Genomic DNA, 13,181 nt, shown 5'->3' with positions numbered 1-13,181 from the left:
ACTTAAATATACCTAGTCACAGAAATCAGTGACTAGGGGTAAGTGACATCTATTTTCCTCAGCTTATGCATTTGAAAAATTATATAGATTGAAAAAATACACTTAAAGCTGTGACATATTTTTGGCTCCAAGAATTGGTTTCCCCATTATTCAAAATAATTAGTTAAATTGCATTTTTATAAATTTCAAGTACAAATTTTCCAAAATATGTAATACACCAAACTATAAAAAAGAAAGCAACAACTTTTTCAGAAAAAAAATGTATTTGCAATTCAACTGATCATATAAAACATTAAATTTTTAAAAAGTTGTAAATATTTTTAGCAGTGCGATGGCATCACCATTCATTGCAACTACATTCCGGAGTACTGTAAAGTCCATGGCACGTTATCCTTACTTGCATAGCACAGTGAGCATAATCTTTACACTGAGGTCACTCTCATCACAACCTCTCCAGAACTGTTATCTTCTGATGAATCCTCATGAGGTCTCATTCGACTGAAGAGATGCAACAGTACATAGCCACACTGAAATCTTGGAGAGGTTAACTGTGATGGATGAATTAAATTTCTGTTTCTAAAAGCAGTTAGTGGTAACCACAATGTCCTACCCGGGGAAGATGCTGCTCGACTGCTCTCTTCTATGTCTGTAGCTTTGTCATAATTTAATACATCCCAGTGAAGATTAACAGCCCTCCAGCGCTTAAATACTCTGTAAACTGATGCACCTTCATGTACAATTAATCCTGAAATTTAAGGAAACAGTATTTAATTATTACAAGAATAATCTTGGATTCCATTTTAAGAGGGAATGATTAAGCTTAACCACATTGATCCCATTGCTACTGGCAGGTGCCCTGAAAATTAACAGGAGGATACCTGTATCTTAACTTTAATACAAAAAAAAAAATCCAGAGGATTTACGCAATCAGCCGTTAATATATCTAAACTACTTGAGGTAAACTTCTGGTCCACTCAGTGTGTACATCATAATTTTACCCCTTCCATCTCACTGTTAGTGTAATCAGAATCTAAACTTTTAAATTAAAGTTTCTAGCTGTTATGGTTATGAAGGAAACTTGTATGTGAATTGAACATAACCAATATTACCTGAGGCCTTATCTGTACAAGAAAAGCGCATTGATTTAACTAAATTAACATTAAACTTAATCATGTAATTGCATCAGTAAATTATCAACTGAGACTGAGTTGACCCTTGCTTACACTCAAGTTTAGCTTATGTGTTTATATGGTAGAAATTTTAACTAGAGACCTTGTCCTCAGACAAATTGATGTAACATCCTTCTGTGGATATTCTGTGGCTTATCTAAACAGGTATTAAGCCTTCAAACAGATTTAAGAGCAACCTCCATGTTCTTAGTTAAATGGGTAAAACTTCTGTGTGTAATGAATTTCCCCTGTTATTTCAGTGTGGCATTAATTCTGAAAATTGTCTCTGAAAAACAGTAGTCATGTTAACATTAACTATTACTTTATAAGCAAGGCTTGCAATGGTGGAGTTCAACCTTTCTCTTCAACTCTCAGAAGGGATCTATTCTTGAGATTTGCAGTGTATCAGAGAATATTCCTGAATGGAAACGTGACATCATATCTTCTATATAGAATGACATACTCTTAAGAAGCCATCCACCAAATATTTACACATATGCCTAATCTTCCCCCCACAGTAGGATATAAGTATTCATGACAGCTAGTCAAAATGGCATGATCTTAAAACCCAACTTCCACATATGTTTAATTGTCAGTATGCGAATTGTTCCATTGATTTCAGTGTATTCATATGTTCAAAGCTAAGCATATGCTGAAGTATTTACAGTAACTAGATTTTACGAATGTGTATCGCTGTGAATAGTTTCATTGGCTAGATTCTGTTTGTGAGATCAAGGCCTATCGGACCTATCATCAAAGAGTAAATACTAAAAAAAAAAATCTGGAGGCTTCAGACAAGTCATCTCCAATGAAAAACACCAATGACTGAAAAGAAATAATTCTTGTAGATAAACCTTAGTTTTCCTTCATTTTTTTTAAGAAATAGAAAACTTGAAGCACTGACAAATCTTTTTTTGAGAAAATTATGGTATTTTTGTTTTGAGAGGTGGATTTTAATGTTGCCAGCACTATTTTTCAATTGAAAATTTGGTTAGCTCCAAGTAGGAATTTTTTGGTTTTCAGAAGAGGCACTTGTAGTGTGTCACCAGTTGTTTTTCACTTCCAAAATTTCTTTAAGGGGGGAAAAACAAGTAAGATGTGATGTTCTAAAATAGTAAATGCCTCATATTGTTAATATAAGCAAAACCAGCAAAATATTAGATATTCACAGCTCCTCTCAATTATGTTTTTTTCATGCTGCTAAATGACATATTTTGAGTTTGCAATAAAATTGCTTTGTTTTGTAAATCTGCTATGTATTTAAAGAAATTGTAGTATAATGAATATGAAGTTAGGCACTTGTTGCCATATTTACCTAATAATGATTAAGATTCTGGTTAGCATCAGTGAAGGAATTAATGGCCAGGAGAAGATGCCAAATTCCATTTCTCAAATACTTGTTTAATCTAACTCTATTTTTCATCAGTGTCTCTATGATTATTTGCTACTCTGTGCTTATAGCTTGTAGGAAATATTAGTTTTTCACTTTAGCTGATATGAAAAATTATCGGTACAATACAAGGGACTGAAGACCACCATTGATGGACTACTTCCTAGGTCAATGCTTGTTCAGTAAAAGATGATCCAGCAGATAGATTGAGTACTTTGCAAGATAGCCAGAACCTTAATGCTTATTGCTTGCCTGAATTGTTAGTAAGTATGCAATTGGTTGGGTTTCATAAAGAGAAAACAAGCATGCATTCTAGTCCATCTTGTTTCCCAGTAGTAAAATGCTGGAGCTTCTACTGTATTGTCAGTTGTCAGAAATGTGATTGAATAGATGATTGACACCCAGGAGCTATAAAGTGAGATAAGAGGACAAGTGGAAAACCCTCACACTGAAAAGAATCTGTTTTCTGTCATCATCTTAGTGAAAAAATGCACTGAGGGTATAGAGTACCAGGGAGGGTTAACAATAATTGATTTCTGAATGTATTGTTTTCATAGAATCTAACTGTAGGAATTGTGTGCTTAGCCAGGGAGCCACAAACATACTTGGGAATAGTTATCTGTCATGTCAGAGCTCATGCTATTCCTCTGATCCCAGCATTCCTAGACAGTGGGCACAAAAAATTGGTCGCCTCTAACTATCTTTCAATTCCTCTCTGCCACCAGAAGTTCTAAGGTACTTGGACTCCAAAACAGAAGAAGAAAACAGTGCTACTCTGTGGAAGGAATATGTTTAAGAACAAAGAGCTGTGGTTTCTCTTTCTGACACTACCTCCTCAGGGCCCAACTGTAGGAGACTAGTTGGTACTGATTCTGAGGACAGTTGAGAAGTCCTACTAGCCAACAATGACTTGAACCACTGCCATCTCAAAGCCAGTTTCTCCACTTGATGCCATTTTAGTAAAGAGTGATTTGTAACTTCCTGTAGCAGCCATGAAGACTTCAGGTAAGGGTCACATTGCAGATATATGATATCAAAACGTTCATCTTCCAAAGTGGAACAAATCCTGAGTTCAGCTTATTCATAAAGATTGGCTGTATAGTCAGATCCAATTACTTTTTGACCTAAAATGGTTTAAATTACTACAAAGGCCACAAACAATCTCTTTGACTTCCTACATTGCTTAGTCCTATTGAAGTAGTAATGCTCTGGATATACGGGGTGTACAACTTTTTCTTTCAAAGCTTTAGACATTCTGGTGAAATGAAGACAAACAGAGATATAAACTGACTGAGACTGAAGTCCAGTGAAATTCTTACCAGAAATTTGAAATGATGCCTATGTACAATCATGCCTTTGTTTTACAGTATGAGATCTTAGATCATAATTGTCTGTGGTAAGGACTCTCTCTTTAGTACATGCTAGTCACTGTATGAACACTATGAGATAAAGGAGGGAGAAGACAGAACTGCCGGGTAAAATCAACTCAGTATCTAAGCTGTATGTATACAAATGCAAGAAGTATGAGGAATAAGCAGAAAGAACTTGAAAGCTAGTAATTAACCACAAGTAGGACATAGCTGGTGTCACAGAGATTTGGTAGGATAATACACAACTGGAATATTGGTATAGAAGGTACAATTTAGTCAGGGAGGCTAGGCAGAGAAAAAGGGAGAAGGTGTTGTCTTGTATATTAAAAATGTGTGTACTTTGACTGAAGTTGTGATAGACATAGGAGACAGACTTGTTGAGAGTCTCTAGGTAAAGTTAAAAGGTATATAAAGCAGAGGAGATGTCACAGTAGGTGTCCACTACAGACCACCTAACCAGGAAGAACAGGGGCATGAGGTTTTTTTTTTAAACTAACAAGATCGTGCAAAGCACAGAAGTTGGTGGTGATAGGGAAGAGAACACAGCAAGGCACAGACTAGCCAACAAGTTCTTGGAAATGCATTGGAAACAATTTTTTATTTATTTTTTTATTTCAGAAGGTAGCGAAAGCTATCGGGGGAAAGCTGTTTTAGATTTGTTTTTAACCACAGGGAGGAACTAGTTGAGAATTTGAAAGTGTCAAGCAATTTGGGTGAAAGTAATCATGAAATGATAAGAGTTCCCGATTCTCAGGAGTGGTAGAAGGGAAAACTGCAAAATAAAGGCAATGGATTTTAGGAAGTCATACTTTAGTAGACTTGGACAGCTGGCAGGTAAGATTCCATGGAAAGCAGCAGTATGAGAAAAAACGGTTGAAGACTGTTGGCTATTTTAAGTGTTCAAGAGCAAACCATTCCTCTGTATAGGAAAGATAGGAAGTATGGCAAGAGACCAGCTTTGCTTAACCATGAGATCTTGAATGACCTCGGTGTAAACCTGGAAATGTATAAATGTATATTCATAGCAGTGCCTCATTAGCATCTTCCCAACTCGCTGGTTATCATGCCCCTTCCAAAAGCAAGCGGCTAGTGTAAATGTAGTCTTCATGTCAAACCAACCTGATAGCTTTCTTTGATAGGATAGCAAGCACTGTGGATAAAGGGGAAGCGGTGGACGTGGTATATCTGAACTTTAGTAAGGCATTTGACACAGTATTACATGATCTTCTTATCAGTAAACTAGGTGAGTGCATAACGGGTAGGATAAGCATTCACAGAGGGTAGTTATTAATGGTTCACAGTCATGCTGGATGAGAATAATGTGGGGCTCCACAGGGGTCAGTTTTATCTACAAGAAGTCCTGTGGCAGACTTACAGACTTAACAGATTTATTAGCTTTCCTGGGCAAAGACTCACTTTGTCAAATGCATGATAAGGGTCAGTTTTGGGACCAGTCCTGTTCAATATTTTCATCAGTGGTTTGGACTGTTGCATAGAGAGTAGGCTTATCAAGTGTGAAGATGATACCAACCTGGGAGAGGTTACAAAGTGCTTTGGAGGCTAGGACCAGAACTCAATGGATGGGTCTACACTAGCAAGTACATTTGAAATCCAGATTGAAAGACCGAGTTCTTTTGAAAGAACCCGTAGAGCATCTACACACACGGAGCTCTTTCAAAATTAACTTTGGAAGAGCTCCCCCATTCTTTCCAAGTTGGTCCTCCCATCCCAGGATGGGAAGAGTGCCCTCTTTTGAAAGATTATTTCAAAAGAGCACAAGTGTAGATGCTCTGCGGTCCGCTCTTTTGAAAAAGCGGGTCCTCCATGGCTGCAATCCGCTGGCAGGCGGCAGCGCCACTCCCAGCACAAGCGGAGCTCTGTGGCTCCAGCATCTGGCTGCGTTTCAGGATGCAGGTTCCCAGAAACCTTCATGCAGGAAGCTGAGTGCATGCAGGCACCAGGGAGCCCAAGTTGCTGTGCAATACACTCCCTGAGATGATGCTCCAGCCAGCCCAGAGCCCTCCTCAGCACCATGGCCAGCACCCCCAATCCCCATCCACTAGAGGGGCCCCCCAAAGAAACCAGGGAGCCCTCCCCGGAGAGGAGCCAGCCCCCCAAGTGCCAGGCCCCTTCCTGGACAGACGCTGAGGTGCACGACCTCCTTGCCCTATGGGCAGTTGAGGAGGTCCTGCACCAGATGGGGGTCCGGCACAGGAATGCAGTGGTGTTCCAGCACCTCGCCATGGGCCTCACCGGCTGGGGTCACCCCACCCGGACCCTGGACCAGGTGAGGTCCAAGGTGAAGGAACTATGCCAGTAATATTGCAGGGCCCAGAACATGGCTGGGTGGTCAGGGGCAGCATCCACCATCTGCCCCTACTATAAAGAGCTGGGCTGCTTCCTTGGGCCCAAGGAGGTGGGACCCCCAGCCATGCTGCTGGACATGATGGTCCTGGAGTCGGAGCAGGAGCCCGAGATGGGGACAGAGGAGGAGGACCGTCCCAGACCCATGCCTGGCACCAGGTGCCCATGAAGGCTGGATACCACCAGTGAAGATGAGGGCTCAAGTGAGGGGGGCCCTTGTCATCGACATCCCATCCAGGCCTTCCAGCCAGGCCCCATCCACCCATACCTTGCCCGACTTCCTGGAAGGACTTACAGGTAGGTGGCCCGCACACCAGCCACCCCGGGACTGAAGAGGGGACAGCTGGTCTTGTCCAGGGTTGCTGCAGCCCCCCCACATGCCCACGACCCCAGGTCCTGTGGACTCCATTCAGCTGCGTTCCCTGGGCCCGGACGGGGAGGTGACACATGATGCTGAGCACCACATGGGCAGGATAGCACCACAGACTGGTGGCTGTGGAGGGACTGGGGGTCACAGCATGGGGCAGCCTGTGCCCTTGGCACCCGTGTAGGAAACCTCAGGACATGGGCATCACAGGGCACCCGGTGGGGGGGGCACAAGGTTCAGTGCTTGGGACTCATGGCCCCCCATCCCCCACTTTTGTCTCCACAGCTCCTGTAGCTAGCAGCTGGACCAGCCCCACCACAGAGGGCGAGGGGAAGCTACCTGGACCCCGCACTGTCCCTTCGCGGGCCCGCCGCAGTCTGGCCACCAGTGCCACCTGGGTGGGGAGGAAGACATGGGGGAGGCTGCCCACACCACAGCACTGCGGGACTTTTCCTGTGTGTCATGGGAGTGGCTGGAGATGGAGCGGCAGGCCTGGGACAGGGTGGCAGCTAACCTCAACACCCTGACCGAGGCTGTGGTTGGCCACCCAGCCCCAACCGCCGCCCCATTGACACCCACTCCCACAGCTGCTCCTGCCACCCCATCCCACTGTCCCCCATCTGCCCAGAAGGGCCCGGAAGGGCTCGTCCCCCATGCAACCCTGCCTGTGGCACTTCCAGCCCCTGCTCTTTTGAAAGGGAACCCTGCTGTGGGTGGACACTCTCTTTCGAAATTGTGCTGGGAGCCTTTCAAAATAACGGATCGAAAATTCTGCCGCCACTGGCGTGTGTGGACACTCCATTTCGAAAGAACATCTTTCGATGTTCTCTTTCAAAATACATTCTTTCGAAACAGAGCTGTAGTGTAGATGCACCCAAAATGATCTGGACAAACTAGAGAAATGGTCTGAAGAAAATAGGATGAAGTTCAATAAGGACAAGTGCAAAGTACTCCGCTTAGGGAAGAACAATCAGTTTCACCCATAAAAAATGGGAAGGGGGTCCCTCAGATGGAGTAGATGTACGGGTCATAGTGGACCACAAGCTGAGTATGAGTCAACAGTGTGACATGATTGCAAATAAAATAAAAGCAAACTTGATTCCAGGATGCACTAACAGGAATGTTGTGAGCAAGACATGAGAAGTAATTCTTCTGCTCTACTCTGCTCTGATGAGGCTTCAGCTGGAGTATTGTGTCCAGTTCTGGGCATCACATTTTAGGAAAGATGTGGAGAAATTGGAGAGGGTCCAGAAAAGAGCAACTAAAATGATCAAAGGTCTAGAAAATATGACCTATGAGAGATGATACAAAGAATTGGGTTTTTTTAGTTTGGAAAAGAGACGTCTGGGAGGGAGCATGATAGCAGCTTTCAAGTACCTAAAAGGATGTTACAAGGAAGAGGGTGAAGAATTATTCTCTTTAGATTGTGACAATTGGGTAAGAAGCAATGGGTTTAAATTGCAGTGAGGGAGGTTTAGGTTGGGAATTAGGGAAAATGTCCTTACTGTAAGGCCGTGTCTACACTAGCCCCAAACTTCGAAATGGCCATGCAAATGGCCATTTCGAAGTTTACTAATGAAGTGCTGAAATACATATTCAGTGCTTCATTAGCATGCCGGGGGCCGCGGCACTTCGAAATTGATGCACCTTGCTGCTGCGCAGCTCATCCCGACAGGGCTCCTTTTCGAAAGGACCCCACCTACTTCGAACTCCCCTTATTCCCACCTTCTCATAGGAATAAGGGGACTTTGAAGTAGGCAGGGTCCTTTCAAAAAGGAGCCCCATCGGGACGAGCCGCACGGCAGTAAGGCGCGTCAATTTCGAAGTGCCGCGGCCCCCGCATGCTAATGAAGCTCTGAATATGTATTTCAGCGCTTCATTAGTAAACTTCGAAATGTCCATTTGCATGGCAATTTTGAAGTTTGGGGCTAGTGTAGACACGGCCAATGGGTGGCTAAATACTGGAATAAAATACCTAATATGTAGGATATCTGTCATTAGAGATATTTAAGAAAGGTTGATAAATATTTAACAGTGAAGACATAGATGGCATTTGATCTTTGCTACTATATTTTAAATTATTAATGCCTGCAATTCTGTTGTGCCTTTTTATTTGCTTTCTTTTTAAAAAAAAATACAGCAAGGTGTGCTCACGTTATATTTACAAACTTTCCTCTGCAACCAGAAGGGCTGAAAACTTGTTAAATGAAAGTAGAGATTTTCATATACTCACTTGTCTCGAGGAGCTGTTAGTTTAAATAAAACACTAAGTATCACAAGACTTACAATAAAACAGAGATCTGGCAAAGGGAGATGAGATAAAAGGGGCAAACTTTGAAGAATTTCACTCAATGTACTCCCCTAGTACTGACTCTGACTCTACATCTGGCACAACTACTGATCCCAGCGGCTTGGGTGAAGAGAAATAAGTGATCTTCACTGCTGCCTTCATGTTCTCTGCTCGTCATTTTCTTGGGGAGTCCTAGAGAACTGACTTCCTAGAGCTGTGACCAGATCAATCTGACCTCTCATGATCCAAGAAATCTTTATCCATAGGATATCTAAGATTTAAGCAAACTGATTGCAGTGGCATCTGGCCAGATCCAACAGTAAGCACATTTTTCTTCTTACTGTGGTGTCTTTCAGAAACGATACCACTGTAAGAAGAACCTACCCTACAATGCCAAAACTGTCTTAGTCATCATAAAAACTGGACTCATGGATTTTCCAGTTTGTTAGCAACTACCTCTTCTCCTACCCACCCTAAAATAAATATTCTGGGGCAAAGCAAAACCAACATTTTCCAAAATGTTTGGCAAATCAAAACTTCTACAGTTCATTTCAGGTTTAACAAAATGCTTCATTTTGATCATTTCTTAATATTTTAATGTTTTTAAATAAAATTAAGGCATATTTTGAACCAAAAAGTAAAACATTTACTTTTAAAATGCTGAATGGTTTTTTCCTAAATTAAAAAATTCAGCAAAATTGAGACACAACCATGAAATATTTCAGCCTCACTGATTTTTTTTTTCTGGAAAAAATTCAGCTGAAATATTTTGTACCGTACTAGTTATATGCTACTCATGCCTGAGGACAAAAGATCTCTCAGACTAATGCACTGGCAGTGCCTATTGAAATCTTAGTCCTTGTGTGCTCTTTTTTACATGGCCTTGTAAGCATGACAATTTTTAGCTAGATGCTCTTCCCTATGAAATAAAAAGCACATCTGTGTCAACTAGCAACCATCACAAGACAGAAGGAACACACCCTTAAAACTGCTATTTAGATGGGACCACAAAAATGTGTTTATTGGTCAAACAATATGAAATCTAAATACACCTAAGTTTAACAATAACAACAATTACAATGATGACTTAGAGCTAAATTTGTTTATCATGAAGGAAAAAGACAGTTCTGGGACTATTCTGACTGTTGAATAGAAAGGTACTATAGTACAGTTATACCATTCGGCCACTGAATGTTACAAATAAGGGAATTGTGTAAACACAAGCTGGCAACTGCTACTTCAAAAAGGTTCCATTATCACATGTTTAGTCATCCTTTGCCAACTGTGTGGCTCGTACTGAGTGGAATACAGGATCTGAGCCAGGAGGTAACTATTACAGGATCACTTGGGACTAGTGATCCGAACAACATTTAACATTCCTGTGGTGGGAAGAACACCTCAGCTGTCCAACATGCTGGCATTTAATTTCAAAAAGTGGAATTACACAAAAATGAGGAGGTTAGTTAAACATAAATTAAAAGGTACAGTGACTGGAGTTAAATCCTTGCAAGCTGCATGGCAAATTTTCAAGGACACCATAATAGAGGCCTAACTTAAATGTATATGCCAAATTTAAAAACTTAGTAAGAGACCCAAAAAAGAGCCACCATGGCTTAACAACCATGTAAAAGAAGCAATGAGTGATAAAAAGGCATCTTTTAAAAAAGTGGAAGTCCAATCTTAGTGAGGTAAATAAGAAGAAACAGAAACACTGCCAAATTAAGTATAAGAATGTAATAAGAAAAGCCAAAAAAGATTTTGAGGAACAGCTAGCCAAAAACTCAAAAAGTAATAGCAAAATGTTTTTTAAGTAAATTAGAAGCAGGAAGCCTGCTAAACAACCAGTGGGGCCCCTAGATGATAGAGATACCAAAGAAGCACTCAGGAAGGAGGGATAGTTCAGTGTTTTGACCAGTGGCCTGCTAAATACAGGGTTGTGAGCTCAATCCTTAAGAGGGCCATTTAGGAATCTGGGGTAAATAGGTTTAAAAAAAACAAAGGATAGTGCTTGCTCCTGCTAAGAGGGCAGGAGACTGGACTTGATGACCTTCCAGGTCAATAAGATGTGTATCTCCATGTATTTATTTATATTGCGGAGAGACTAAATGATTTTTTTGCATCAGCCTTCACGGCTGAGGATGTTAGGGAGATTCCCAAACCTGCACCATCCTTTATGGGTGATGAATCTGATGAATTGCTCCCATCTGAAGTGTCATTAGAGGAGGTTTAAGCAGTGTGGAGAGAGTGAATAAAGAAAAATTATTTATTTGTTCCCATAATATAAGAACTAGAGGACACCAAATGAAATTAATGGGTAGCAGGTTTAAAACTAATAAAAGAAAATACTTTTTCATGTTTTCGTGACAGCACACAGTCAACCTGTGGAACTCCTTGCCAGAGGAGGCTGTGAAGGCTAGGACTATAAGAGAGTTCAAAGAAGAGCTAGATAAATTCATGGCAGTTAGGTTCATAAAAGGCTATTAGTCAGTGGGTAGGAATGGTGTCTCTGGCCTCTGTTTGTCAGAGGCTGGAGCTGGATGGAAAGAGACAAGTCACTTGATCATTGTGTTCAGTCCACCTCCTCTGGGGCACCTGGCACTGGCCACTGTCAGAAGACTGGATGCTGGGCTAGATGGACCTTTGGGCTGACCCAGTAATGGCCATTCTTATGTTCTAATGTGATGAAGGAGAGCAGCCAGGTCCAAACAATTAATGAGCAGAAGCTGATGTATTATTCCTCAATGACTCCTTGAAGTTTTTGAATCCTAAATTCCTGTAATGTAATTCCTTGATCTGTCTCTCCCTGATATTCCAAACAGCAAGGTACTAATCTCTGGCAATATCAGTGTACAGCTTTGACTAGTCACAATTCCATTTAGTTCAAATGCAAAAGACTTCTCTACAAATCTTACATGCACTGTCAGTTTTCCCATGAGAACAACTTCATGCCCAGTTCAGATGCAGAATTGCAGAACTGCCATATTTGACACAGATGCAACTGGAAGGAGAATTTCTGAGAAAGATCAGAAGAGGATGAAGGAAATAACGGACACAAATTTAACTCACATGTTACCAGTTAAACCAATGTTGGTAGTTCATTGTCCTGCGCCCAGAATGTAAGGAATGTAACACAAAGCCCCTTTATTCTTCCTTAAATGTAACAAAAGTTGACTTCCTGTGAAACAGGATAAGCTGGAAATGGGCTTGAATAGAAAATCCACATAAGTTATTTAATGGGTAGCATACTGGTGATCTGTAAACTTTGATAATTTTTCTCTTGATACAAATGAATGGTGAGGTTGGCAGATTGAAATGTATACGATATTTTAATATTACTGGATAGGATTGTTTATGGATGAAATGCAAGCAGATTTAACAGAAAAATACTAAAAATAGTCAAAGTTTCTAAATGTGTACGTTCTTAATATAGAACAGTTGCATACCTTCTTGTAATTTGTTCTTCAAGAGGTGTTCTTCATGTCCATTTCAACCACGTGTCTGTGCATGCATGTGCAGATTAGGCAGAAGTTATTTGCCCTAGCAGCTAGTCAGGGTGGCCCCTGGAGCAGTGCTGAAATGGTGCTCAATATAGAGCTCTGCGAACCCATTCCCTCTTCAGTACCTTCTTGCAGGTTACTCCAACAGAGGACAAGGAAGGTGGGTATTGGAATGGACATGGACAACACATCTCAAAGGACCACCGTTCTTCAAGTGCTTGCTCATCTGCATTCAAATCAAGTGATTTCCAAACCTGAATGTAGAAGGTGGGGTTAAAGCTTTGAACACTGCTCTGCTGAAGATTGCATCATCTCTAGACTAGTTCATGATAACATAATGGTCTTCAAAAGTATGGATAGGAGACCATGTTGCTGCCCTACATATCTTCTGCAGATGGGCCAGAAAAGCTGCTGAGGATGGCTGTGCCCTGGTAGAGTGCACTAACAGCTACAGAGGACATGTTCCTGACAGACTATAGCACTCTCTGGTACACACCATGATCCATGAAGAAATAGGCTAAGATGACACAAGTTGGCCCTTCATCCTTTCTGCCACTTCATGTCCATTACATCCTTCATCCTCTTGTGCTCTTTGAATACTTTAGTTCTTTCATTATAAAAGGCCCTCCATACATCCAGAGAGTGCAGCCGCTGCTCACTCAGGAAAGTGTGAGGTTTGAGGTAAAATGCAGGGAGAAAAATGTCCTGATTCATGTGGAATGTGAAGACCACCT

General features: G+C 41.5%; 1 protein-coding gene across 1 annotated transcript in view; it reads right to left on the bottom strand.

Moving 5' to 3' along the window:
- Positions 1–327: 327 nt before the first annotated feature.
- MARCHF11 (membrane associated ring-CH-type finger 11) overlaps positions 328–13,181 on the bottom strand; it is a 43,463-nt gene continuing 30,609 nt past the window's right edge. Inside the window, exon 4 of the mRNA XM_074985470.1 lies at positions 328–745. Within this exon, the coding sequence (XP_074841571.1) occupies positions 423–745 (323 nt within the window). The 3' untranslated portion in view covers positions 328–422. The remainder of the gene's footprint in view (positions 746–13,181) is intronic.

Source organism: Carettochelys insculpta, chromosome 2 (assembly GCF_033958435.1).
Source record: "Carettochelys insculpta isolate YL-2023 chromosome 2, ASM3395843v1, whole genome shotgun sequence".
NCBI lineage: Eukaryota > Metazoa > Chordata > Testudines > Carettochelyidae > Carettochelys > Carettochelys insculpta.
Note: the sequence above shows the minus strand (reverse complement) of the source record. Positions and strands in the feature narration are given on the sequence as shown.